This window comes from Ochotona princeps, chromosome 10 (assembly GCF_030435755.1).
Source record: "Ochotona princeps isolate mOchPri1 chromosome 10, mOchPri1.hap1, whole genome shotgun sequence".
NCBI lineage: Eukaryota > Metazoa > Chordata > Mammalia > Lagomorpha > Ochotonidae > Ochotona > Ochotona princeps.
The window spans coordinates 48,610,446-48,622,989 of NC_080841.1; the positions used below are offsets into that span (position 1 = coordinate 48,610,446).

The 12,544-nt window shown below is 39.3% G+C and overlaps 1 protein-coding gene across 3 annotated transcripts in view; it reads left to right on the top strand.

Moving 5' to 3' along the window:
• The window catches only part of WDR64 (WD repeat domain 64), a 95,695-nt gene that overhangs the window by 59,037 nt on the left and 24,114 nt on the right, over positions 1-12,544 (top strand). For 2 of the 3 annotated variants that reach the window (XM_012930468.2, XM_058669768.1), the window contains 5 exons: positions 698-846; positions 3,561-3,684; positions 5,382-5,557; positions 7,748-7,924; positions 10,402-10,532. In XM_012930468.2, the coding sequence (XP_012785922.2) occupies positions 698-846; positions 3,561-3,684; positions 5,382-5,557; positions 7,748-7,924; positions 10,402-10,532 (757 nt within the window). The remainder of the gene's footprint in view (positions 1-697; positions 847-3,560; positions 3,685-5,381; positions 5,558-7,747; positions 7,925-10,401; positions 10,533-12,544) is intronic. The other variant, XM_058669766.1, reaches the window with a different exon arrangement.

A 12,544-nucleotide genomic window follows, 5' to 3' on the forward strand; every position in this document is an offset into this window, starting at 1 on the left:
ATCAGAACACATGTTTGGCTGATTTTGCAAGTCAAATCAAGCACTCACTTGATAATATTATTGTAAACCAAAGCCAAAGACCCTTAGAAGAATGCAAGCCAAGAATGCCTGCTCTCTATCTAACGGCTGTTTCTAACTGTATTTATCACTATGGTGATTTGGAAATTAATGCTATTTAATATTGATGTTGCACGCATTTGCTTGAAAATATTTCATGCATTATATTTAATACGAACATGTTTGCAGAGTGCTTTATCTTTTGTTAATTGAAAAGGGCTCTCTAACAATAAATTTCAACCACAAAATGGGAGCTTCCATTTAGCAGAAACCTGATCTTTACCATTATTGCATGTTCCAGAGGGAGAGGCATACAGTAGGCACAACTAAGGGGGAAGATGGATTATAAAAAAGAGGATATTGAGGGTCACTAAAAGGGGAGTTCAGTGAAGTCCCGAGAGTCAGTGCTTTAAAATTAATGAGGTCCTAAGTGACTGTATTTCTTGGGCTGAATCACAGTTGCTCTATTTGTCAAAAATGTTTTAGAGTGGGTGAATGTGTTTTCACCTCATTACATGTCCTAGGTATTGATATTAAACTCACTGATGGGCTGTTTCCAACCCCAGATACTTGAGTAAAATCCTTTAGGATTCAAGATGTCTAGTGCTGAGTGTTTATGATATTATTGCTTCTGTTACAGGCTCTAGTGTTATGGACATGTACCCTTTGACAAGGATGATCCAAGATACAGAGCATGTCCCTCATACTCATGAACGAGAAATCAATGTCATGCTTTACAACAAATATTTTCACCAAGTGCTCACTATCTGCTCTGAATCTATTATTAAGGTGGGTATTTCTTGACTCTTCAAGAAAAAAAGGCAAAGCAAACAGTATTTCTCTTTTTCCAGGTAAATCATTGAGTGATCAAATAAGTATAGTGGCACATACAAGATTGTACATTACATCTTTCTTTACACTTTGTGAACACATGAACAAGCATTTGAAGTCCAGTTTGCTTGCTATCAAGCTGCATGTCAACTGAATAAATAAAGCTGATAACTGTCAAAACAGAAAATTTAAAGCAAACATGTCAATTAGTAACAGTTACAAGTTTAACATTCTGCTATTTAAGTGTATTATGGCTTTGTAAGTATAGTAGATAGCAATAGTAGATAGTCTAGTATCATTCGTTCCAGGTATATTCAACTGTTTCACTGGGAAGACTCCTTTTATTCAGGAGCAGAGATGCCTACGGCAATAAATCTTCACTTCCTGGCATGCTAATCTCTATTATACAGCTCACCTATGAGAATATATGTATATACTTGTTAAACTATATATCAATTTGTTTTGTATTTTCCATGAAGATTATTTTATATCAGAGAGAACATATGAGAACATATTACTGTGATAATACGGGTGAAAATGGAGAGAAAAGAAGGGGAAAGAGAAGGGAGATACCCATATCTACAAAAATATGTCATGAAAATAAACAATAAAAAGAAAATATGTCAAAGATAGAGAATTTTTTTTTGCATTTTGATTGGTTTCTGGCTAGACCTACAGTTACTTAACAAGAGAGAGGTATTTAAGTTTTTAAAAATGTACATGTATAACAGTCCAGTCTGAATAAATGACCAAAGCACAATGTGTTTGTACTTTTACACAACGTTTTGTACTTATGACAGAACACATGGTTATCTAGACCACAGAAGTAAATTCTAGAGATGTTACTAAGAGCTATTTGGGAGAGTGAGCAGAATTTAGTGGAAGAAAAGGTTCACTTCAGAGTTTGCTTATTCAGATTCATTGCAATTCCAAATAATAAGCTATGTTGATCAAGACTGTTTTCTACCCTGGAGTGTGAATGGTGTCACTTCCAAAGGAAACTCTATGGCTTGCTGCATGTAGGAAATAACCAGCCAAGAGACCTTTCCTGAGGTGACAGCTCATCAAGTGATTTCAGCTTGAAATCATTTTGATGTAAGTGGAGATGGCACATGAACCCAGATGAATCCAGCTGTGTGTGTCAGGAACGCTCCTGCTCTTCTGCTCCAGCCCTTTCACCACTCTGTCCTCCAGGGATCATGACATCACCTGGCAAGGATAGCTGGGGGTATTTGCTTCAGATGTTACAAGTTTATTTCACATTTGCTCTCCAAAAGGTGAGACATGGACAGAAAGTAAGCTTTCCTCTGGAGATCTTCCAGCTACCTCTCATTTTTTAACCTTCTCTACTCATCTTAGGCTAAAAAATCCCCTGGGTTCAGCATAATGCCACGTATTTTTGGTATGCATAAAGGGAGAGTAAATATATGAACACTAAAACACCTGGCCTGCTTCTTCCCATTACTGACTTGTATGACACAAACAACTTTTTGGAGTAGGAGAGATTAAAAAAAAAAAATCCACCTGGTGAGTTTTCGTACCTGACTGGTTGGACAGGGTTTGTACTATGAGACTGGAGATGGGTGACCCTGAGATGTATTCAAAAAGGACTCATACTCCTTTTTTCTTTTAGGATTATCAATAAACCCAGGGACAGGCAGTGATGAACATGGACTCTTAATGCCAGACTGATGTCATTCAAATCTTGAGTACCACTACCCAGTCAGGGGTCCTCTGTTGTCTGGCTTCCAGTTTCTTCCTCAGTTGCTTCCCCCATATTCCCTTACCTCTCCCTCCTGGGCCATGGTAACAGTGTCCTTCCAGTTCCCTAAAGGAAAATTACATCTGCCCAAATCCAGCTTTCTGCCTGCACTGCCTTCACTTCTCCAAATACTTCAAGTGTAGACATTGTGTTGCCAGTGCAGTTCTATTACTCTCTGGCAGTCCAACTTATATCTAAATTTGGCAGATCTGTGAATACAGATTCACAGGACAATTCTCTACTTTGTTTCCAAAGAGAGAGAATGATCAATGCTGAGATGTTTCTGGATTTTCTGATTAAATCCAGCTTATTCATGCAGATGCCCTTCTCTAAAATCACAATGCTCACCTCTCTCTCCCTTCTTTCCCTTCTCCCTCTCTCCCTTCCTCCTTCTTTCCTTTGCTCCCTTCCTTTGTGTTCCGTCCCTCCCTTTTCTCTCTTGGTCCGTGTTCATAGTCAAAATCCTCTTCGGAAAATCCAATGAACTCTTTCCTCGGGCTTCTCTCTACTCCAAGACGTTAACCCTGGAATTTGTAATGTGACCCCCCAGTAAACTTGAATGAGTGTCACCAGGTTCATTTCCTGTCTGCTGCACTTTTTCTTGTTATACTTCCATCTTGCTGCTATCCCTTGCTTCATCTTTACAACTGACAGCTCTCTACAGACAGGCGATGCCCAGAATAGAATGAGTCACTGCTTATTTCAGCCACCTCCATTGGCAAGAGAATAAAAGGCCACAGCAACTGTTAGAACTGCATCTTTTAGAACTTTCCTTGATCAAATCAGCATTCAAGGTCAAGTTGTGGGAGAGGTACTGCATGTGCAGAGTACAATTTTGAACATGGAAATGTTTGTTAATAATCTTAGAGTATTGAGTTATTTGATTTTTAGTGTGTGTTCTTTGTTTCAGGTATGGGAACTCGAGACTGGCTTCCAAATATATCAGATTTTAGACGCTCATGGCTATAGCGTTGAACTGACTTCAGCAGCTGTTGATGAAACTGGATTTTGTTTTGCCACAGGAGCATATAATGGTTAGAATTAGATCCAAAATATGGCCACTCTGCTGTAGCAAAGTTATTAGCAAAGTTGTGCTAGTAACTCATTAGTTTCTTTGGATAGTAGGGAAGACTAACAATCAGAATGGACTCTCTGCCAGTGGACAGTAACAGATGGCCTATCCAATGGGCATTAATGTCTTGGTATTGATGCTAAAAATAATCAGCACAATTCATTTACATGTGCTCTTAAACAGTTTGCAAAGGTCACATCATCTCATTTAATATTTGGTTGGAATTACTGTTTTGCACTGGTTTATTCTACTTGAGGTACTCCTGGTTAATGGTGGGGCCTAATCTGTGTTGCAAATTTTTTCTTATTCTTTTTGATATTTTAAATTATTTTATTTGTATAAAGTGAACAAATTTCACAATACAAATTTAGTAATACTTCCCACACCACCCTCCCTCCTACCCACATTGCCCACTCCCCCTTCCCCTTCCTTATTTCTTTTATTTTATACTGGTTTATTCTATCATTGTATCTTAGCATACCAATAATTAAGAGATACACATTAGACTTGGTACTTACAAATCATATTTTCACTGACAGTAGATTTTGGGACAGGACTTAATCTAGTCCACTTGTAATATAATACCTAAAATTCTTTATTGGGCTTGTTTATGTGTCTAGCTCCTTGGGAACATGTCAGAGGTGGGAGAATGTCAAATTCACAATCTCTTATTTCATCTCAAGTTCCTCATGCTGTGGAGTACTATATAGGATCATCCAGAACTAGAGAACCCCAGACTGCTCCACCTTTCCCATCACCTTGTTATGAAGCCCATGAAAGAAATGCTCTACCTATACAATATGACCAACTGAATACACTACCCAGAGCAGATTAGTCTAGGTATATATTTACTGAGTAGGTGATTGCCCTTAAGCCAACTGATGAAACAAGTGAGCATACTGATACCAAAGATTTTAAAAATGTAAACTGGAACAGTTTCTTCCCTGCCGTTAAGGCACCTGTGTCCCACTTTGGAGGATTTCACTTTGATTCCCAGTTCTGGATCCTGATTCCAGCTTCCTGCCAATGGAAATCCTACAAGGCAGAAGTGATGACTCAAGCAGCCGATTTCCTGTTACCCCTATAGTAGTCTTGGATTGTGGTCTCAGCTTCTGGCTCCAGAACCAGCCCAGTCCAATTGTTGGAGTCACACAAAGAGTAAACCAGCTTGACAGTTCCTTACCTGTTGCAGTTCCCTCAAGCCTTCTATCCTCCAATAAGAGCTAACGCCCTATAAAAATATGCAAGCACCTTAGAAACTGTGACAGTATACTGGGATGATCTTTTACTGTTAATGCTAATTACAATGTACTAGCTCAAATTCAGTCAACTGGAAGACCCTGGGGGAATGGACAGAGAAGAGTCACAAAAAGGGAAAGCTCAGACAGGGGAGTCTGAGGGCTTCAAAGAAAACTGTCACCGATTTCAAGACACTGCTGATCCTGTTTATTTTTTATCAGCCTGTGATAAATCAAGATTTACAGAAATATACTTGCTGCACAGTAAGCCTGAGGAAACTCATGAGCCAGTCTTAGTAAGAAAGAAATTTAAGCTAAATTGTTGGTACAAAGCTTCCAATAGGATCAATTTTTTCTGAGCAAAAAAAGCCAAGCATTCTGTAAACCATTTGACCCACATAGTTCTTTCTCTGTGTGCCAGGAACAGTGAAAATCTGGGACTTTGGCAGTGGGCAAGAGATGAAAGTGTTGCCTAAAGGGAAAGAATGGAAGGAGGAAGAGCACTGGGTGAAACGCCTGATTTTTCTCAAAGCTCAGGAAAAGCAACAGCACTTGATCCTTACCTTGGAGCGCAGCGGAGCTATCAAAATGATCCAGGTTTACAATCCTATTTTGATATTTGGACTATAGGTGCTCTTTTTGGGAAAAATCAAATGAGTCAGTGGATAATCCCCATTTAACTCCTTTATTTCCAGCCAGCTGAATATAGTATTTGTCCATTGTCATTCCATTGAGGCGTCTCATCAACTTTGTCCAGATCCATGCAATGAACAAAGAGAATAGCTGCCCAGTTAAGCAGCCTGTCCATCAAGCTTGAAGGACCTAGTCAGGATTTCAAAGCGGGTATCAGAAAGACTCATTTACAAACACTAGCAGCTTCTGACATTATTCATCCAGGCATTGGCCAGTTAATCCATGGCTTCCCTGAATAGCTGCTTATGTTGGTTCTGTGCCCTATAAGCCATAACATGTTTTGAGATGGGGAAGTCTCTTATACAGTCTGTTGTAGAAATTGCTTTATTTAATCTAAGGCAAATGATACAGTCTGTTTAAGGCTGTTCTGGAGGACTGAGATAGACTAATTTATTTTTCCAGTGGATGTTTGACTACTTAGGAATGTTAATGCTGCCTACAGATTTAAGTCTAGATTCTTTATCCTGGCCAAGTGGATCTCACCCTGTCACCAGAACTCAATGACTCACTGCCTTTATTATTCCCCTTCTGAAAGCTAAGATCAGGAAGTAAATCTTTTTCAAAAATTTATATTGTTTTCTGTGATACAGTTTGATAGGTACAGGGATTCTTCCCTCCACTTCCCATTCCTGCCTCCCCACTCTCTGCCCTCCAATTGTTTTCCCCTTTATTATCACAGCAATATAGTCCTTCAGCAGTAGTCACAAGTCTAATATTCTACAATTTAAGTGTATCATGGCATTGAAGGTATAGGCAATGGTAGAAAGTCTAGTGTCTTCTTGTCAATGTGTATTTAACAGTTTCATCGATAGTCCTCCTTTTATTCAGGAGTAGAGATGTGTACTGTAATGTATTTTCACTTCCTGCTGAGCTAGTCTCCATTAAACAGTTTATCTATGAGAATGTATGTATATACACGCTTACCTATATACCTATTGATCTTATATTTTTTCATGAAGGCTGCCTTGCAGCAAAGAGAACATATCATATTTGTCCTTTGGGGACCGGCTTGCTTCAATTTCATTCTTTTTCTTAATTGAATAGTTTTCCATGGAATAGACGCATCACAGTTTCTTTATCCATTCCTCTTTTGACAGGCATCTGGGTTATTTCCATATCTTTGCTATTGTAGATTATATTGCTATAAATATAAGGCTTTAGGTCACTTTATCAAATGAAGATTTTACTTCCTTTATATATAATGTTAGGAGTGGGATAGCTAGGTCATCCAGATCAATTTTCGATTGTCTTAGCACTCTCCATACTGATTTCCAGTACAGCAGTCATGGCATACTAGCATTGAATAAAATGACTGATGACTTTACAGATGGAATAAAGAAATGAGAAGTTTCCCTGGTTCAGTTCATTCTGCCTTCACTGTCTGAGTAATCTAAAAGAACACTCCAGAAAGAAGCCACTTAATAATATCTGAAACACAAAAATATGCTGATTTTAAGTTAACACAATGAGATGCCCTCCGTAACAACGTCTGTTGTCACACATTCCTTTTAACTTTCTTAAAAGCTATCACTCCTTGCAACAAGGTGGAGGAACCCACCATGGGGGGAGGGTGTGGGAAGGTGTGGGGAGAATCCCAGTTCCTATGAAATTAGAACACAATGTAATTAATGAATAAATTTAATTTAAAAAAAGCTATCACTCTTTTTTCAAAGATTACAAACAGTATATTATTTTGCCACATCAAAAATTGTTTTGGTTTTACTGTGTCAGTATTTCACTTACCTATGGGTCTGCATTCAGAATCTATAAATTCAGTTTAATAAAGAAAAACCATCTCTTATTCATATATATATTCATATATATATATATATATATATAAAATTGAATTATGCCAGATGCCTCATGGAACTAGATTTGCCTATTGCATATATATGTACCTACACTTCTATGACTAACACTGTATTTTGGTAACTACTTACTCTAAAGAGGGAAGAGGGGATAGACAGGGCTTAAGATAGGAGAAAGTCAGATGGTAGATATGCTGAGTTGTGTTCTGTGTTTCTCTGTCTTTTAATGGCAGCTCAAAATAAAATAGTTCAAGTTCATGAACTCACTGAATTTCTTCTATTAAAGGGCAAGGAAGATGATATTTTCCTCATGGTGATATGGGAGCTGCCTGATGCCATTCCTTACTTACAGAATGGGATTCGTGTGGTGCATCTGAAGATGTCTACTACAGACAAGAACATAGCTATTCCTTTCCCAGATGTCCAATTAGTAGCCGAAAAAACATTTCCTCATCACAATAGTGTAAGTTTCATTCCTTGACTTTTTTTCATTGTTTAATTTTTCACATGGAAACTTAAAAACTAAAAGCTACACAAAATAATATAATGAACTTCTATGTATTGTTTCTCAGCTTCAAAAATAATCCGTGCCTACCCAACAACATCCACGAGGGCTGGATAGTTGAGGTGGTAATACGGCACTAGGCTTCAATGCCCATTGACACACATATGAGAGCCGAATGGAATGTGGGGCAGACTGGACTAGTCTGCTACACAGACTGGCAAACCAGGGCAGGGGGTGGACCTGGTGGGAGTTATTGTGGGTCGCTCCGACTAGACTGCAGCTCCCACTGGTTTGGGTGAGGGCCAAGTGTGTGCTGGGCAGAACCAGGCTGGACTGCAATACCCATTGGTTCCAGTGGAAGACAGGGCTGGAAACAGAACCAACCCAGCAATTGCAACCATCAGCTGATAGGGGCGATGGACTGTGCTGGGCCCTGTACTTGCTAGTACATACAAGAATCTGGTCTAGGAACAGATGTTCCTCTCCCATATTGTTCCAACATGTACTTCATGTGGCTATGAAACAGTACTTTCAGCTTACACAACAATCAACCTTTATCTGAATGTTTTAAAATATAAAAAGTCTCGGGCCCGGCGGCATGGCCTAGCGGCTAAAGTCCTCGCCTTAAACGCACCTGGATCCCATATAGGCGCCGGTTCTAATCCCGGCAGCTCCACTTCCCATCCAGCTCCCTGCCTGTGGCCTGGGAAAGCAGTCGAGGACAGCCCAAGACTTTGGGACCCTGCACCCGCGTGGGAGACCTGAAAGAATCTCCTGGCTCCTGGCATCGGATCGGCGCGCACCGGCCCATTGTAGCTCACTTGGGGAGTGAAACATCAGATGGAAGACCCTCCTCTCTGTCTCTCCTCCTCTCTGTATATCCGGCTTTCCAATAATAATAAATCTTTAAAAAAAATAAAATAAAATAAAATAAAATATAAAAAGTCTCTTGGCTCACATATAGTCCATTTGCGTTTGTGTGCCAGGAATTTAACATAATACACATGCAACCAATACCCTAAGGAAGATTATGAAAAGCAACAAATAGAACTGACAGTAGGAGTTCTTAGTGAAACAGCTTCTTAAGATAGTAGGAAGAGACTGATGGAATTATGACTCCTTATGAAGGACTATACTATTGTAGCACATGAGGAAAATCTGTCAGGGTGGAAGTTTGGGGGAAAATCCCAAATTAAATTTCACTAAATTTTTTTTAAAAAAGAGAATAATAGGGAGCAGAAATTTGAGTGGTTAAATGACAGAGAATGCAGTGAGTACAAATAGTTACCATAGGATATTCTTTCAGGTTAGGCATCAGACAAGATTCCAGGTGAGATGTTGACATCCCACATCACGATAGCAGAGTTCAAGTCCCATTTCCAGGTTCCTACTGATATGTTCCTTAATAGTCAACAGGTAATGGCTCAAGAACCTGGTTTCTTTAAATTTAATTTTTCTATTGCAAAGTCAGATATACAGAGAGGAAGAGACTGAGATCTTCTGTCCAATGGTTCACTCCTCAAGAGGCCCCAGTGGGCAGGGCTGAACCAATCCAAAGCCAGGAGCCTAGGGCCTCTTCCTGAACTAGGGTGCAGGGTCCCAAAGCTTTGGGCCTTCCTCCACTGCTTTCCCAGGCCACAATCAGGGAGCTGGATGGGAAGCGAGGCTGCCGGGATTAGATCCGATGCCCATATGGGATCCCAGCGTGTGCAAGGCAAGGACTTTAGTGGCTAGGCCACTGCACCAGGCTTAAGTATCAGGTTCTTATTACAACTGTGGGGAATCTGGACTAAATTCCAAGATTATAGTTTTGACCTGGCCCATCTCTTATTGGGAAGATATATCTCCTTCTCTCAAAATCAGTATTTTAAGGAATTTTCTTTTAAGAAGTTCAAGGAAAAGAAAATGATAAACATTTATTTTATTTCTTTAAAAGGTTATATGGAGAGAGGGAGAAACAGTGAAAGGGTTTCGATCTGCTGGTTCACGCTACAAATGGCCACAATGACCAGGACTTGGCCAGGCCAAAGCTAGGAGCAAGGAGCATCTTTCAGGTCTCCTGTGTGGATGTAGGGGCCCAAGGACTAGCCATCCTCCGCTATTTTCCTAGGAAACAAGGAGAAAGCTGGATTGTAAGTGAAGCAGTTGGGTGTCAAACTGGCACTCTTATTGGCTCAACCTGCTGCACCATAGCACTGCTCCCAGAAAGATAATCTAATGATGGTAAGGAAGAATGAAATTAGAGTCAAAGGGGAGATCATTTTAATTTTAATGAAATGAAAAAAAAATATTTTACTAAAGTTCCATGCTCTAGAGTTAAAATATTATAATATGTTCTTAAATTTAATGAAAATTACCACATGTGGACACAGCAATAGTACTCTGGTTTGACACTGTATTTATGACACTCACTGCCTGCTCCCTTCTTTGTTCAGATTCCTACCATCAGTTCTGAAGTCAACTGTGTTAATTTGTTACAAGTAGAAGGATACAATTTGATAGCTATTGGAACTTTACAGGGTGTGATCATCTTATGGAATTTTGTAACAGCTACTGTCAAAGAACTGTAAGTTGGTTCTTCCTTAAACAATATAAAGAGTTGTCTAAATTCCAGAATTATATGAACAAGGTGAACACTAAGTTTGCCTATTCCAAAGACCTTTATTCTTTTCACATTAGTATATGCCTTTCATATGTCCAAATTTATCTTAACAAATATTTTAAGCACATTAGGATTTTAAACACTGCAGATCTTAAATATTCATATGTAATTGCATAATGACAATTTCCATCTGTTTGTCCACCAAAATACTTAAATACTTCCCAACCTATACCTTCCCTATACTTTTCCTTTATCTGTATTTCCAGCACCATTACTACGTACACAGTCATCAAAATCAAATGGTGAGAAGCATCCTCAGAGTGCTGTCCTTCTCACTCGGCATGCCCAGTGCATCCAGTTCATTCCACAATGATGCAAAGAAGGATCATTGTGGCAATTGCAATTCTACATCTCAACCGATTAGATTTTCTCCATGCCATAACCGAGGCCTTTACCTCTCCCCTACTAACTTACCAATCATTTCCAAACGTTCTTTACATTGGCTGTATTGGAATGAATGTAATATTTTATTACTTATATGGTTGGATTGTAAATTAACCTCTCTCATTGTATAACTGTGATGGGCCAAGGCCTATGGGTGGACAGACACAATATATCAAGAGTACTTCAAGGTAAGAGATGGTCAAGAACCTTACCCACAAGTGAAAATGCAATTAAGTTTAAACATTTAGGGAATGGATGGGAATATAAGGAAGGAGAGAAGAGACAGATAAAGGACAAGGGAAAAGAAGAAGTTACACAAGAAATCACCTATTTACAGTCCCCTACATATTATCCATCCACCTGGAGTCCATGTGCCTTTCACATCCAAAATTGGGTCATTACTTTCAGCCAAGTTTTGAGAGGAAATAATTCTTGCTTGGACTCTGAACTTACATTTTTTGAATCGTTAGCTGAAACAGCTGCTTGTGCAGACCCTTCTCTTTGCCATATTATCCTGACCCCACTTCCAGAATTCCTGTGTCACTGTTGTTTTTCTCAATTCCAGCCCTTAGGACTTTCTCACATATTTCACTTGATACTGGTATTCACCAGCATTGCACAATTCCTCACCTGCTTCTTAAGGAAGTCCTCACACTTTGTCAGCTGTTTATATCTCTCTACTGTAAAGGGAGAGCAGATAGACTAAAAAGACTACTAGCAATGCCACAGCCTGAACAGGACAGTGATCCTGTTTATGGATGGCAGGCACTTTGTCAAGGGATGCATGTAAATTCAACATCAAACCAGAGAAACACATCTAATTATATGACGTATCACACAGTGTCCCTTTCCCAAAGGCAGTTAATTATATACAAAAACAATAGATTTAGACTCACTAAAGTATTTTTGCGAAACTGTCTGAGGTAATTTGGACCAAGCTTCAAAACTTTCGAATAGGAAAATGACTATTCATGGGGGATGTCATTCCTTTGAGCATCTGAAACTCTAAGACTCTTTACCAGTTAGAAAAAACATCACTTCTCTTACTGGTCTGAACTTTACACATTTTTGGGTATAAGATTCAATAGAAGTAACATGTTCTTTAGAAATAATACCTGTATTCACTCTTCATAGCATCTGTAGAGTAGAAAACTTAACAAGTTTGAGTGCAACATGTCATCAAACACATAGGCTGTTCCTTTGATATTGGCTCATCCTTTGAGATTGCTGCATCTTCACTCATCAGCAAAACTTAACAGAAGCAATTTCGATGAAAAAATGGGGGTTAGTAGTGGTGTGTGGTGTTTTTCCACAAAATATGTTAAATGTGTCTTTGGGAGCCAGGCATGAAGTGCCAGTGGGAGCGGTTAGGGATTATTACTCTCTCCCCAGGAAACTGCCTAGAGAGGTGTACAGTTCCTTGCATCTGGATTAACAGGAGGCTCTGATCAGGCAGACAGCACAGTAGTCCCTGAGTGTCCTGTACTCCACTCTGTCATAAGCTACTTGAGGGTAACAGTCATATGTTGCTC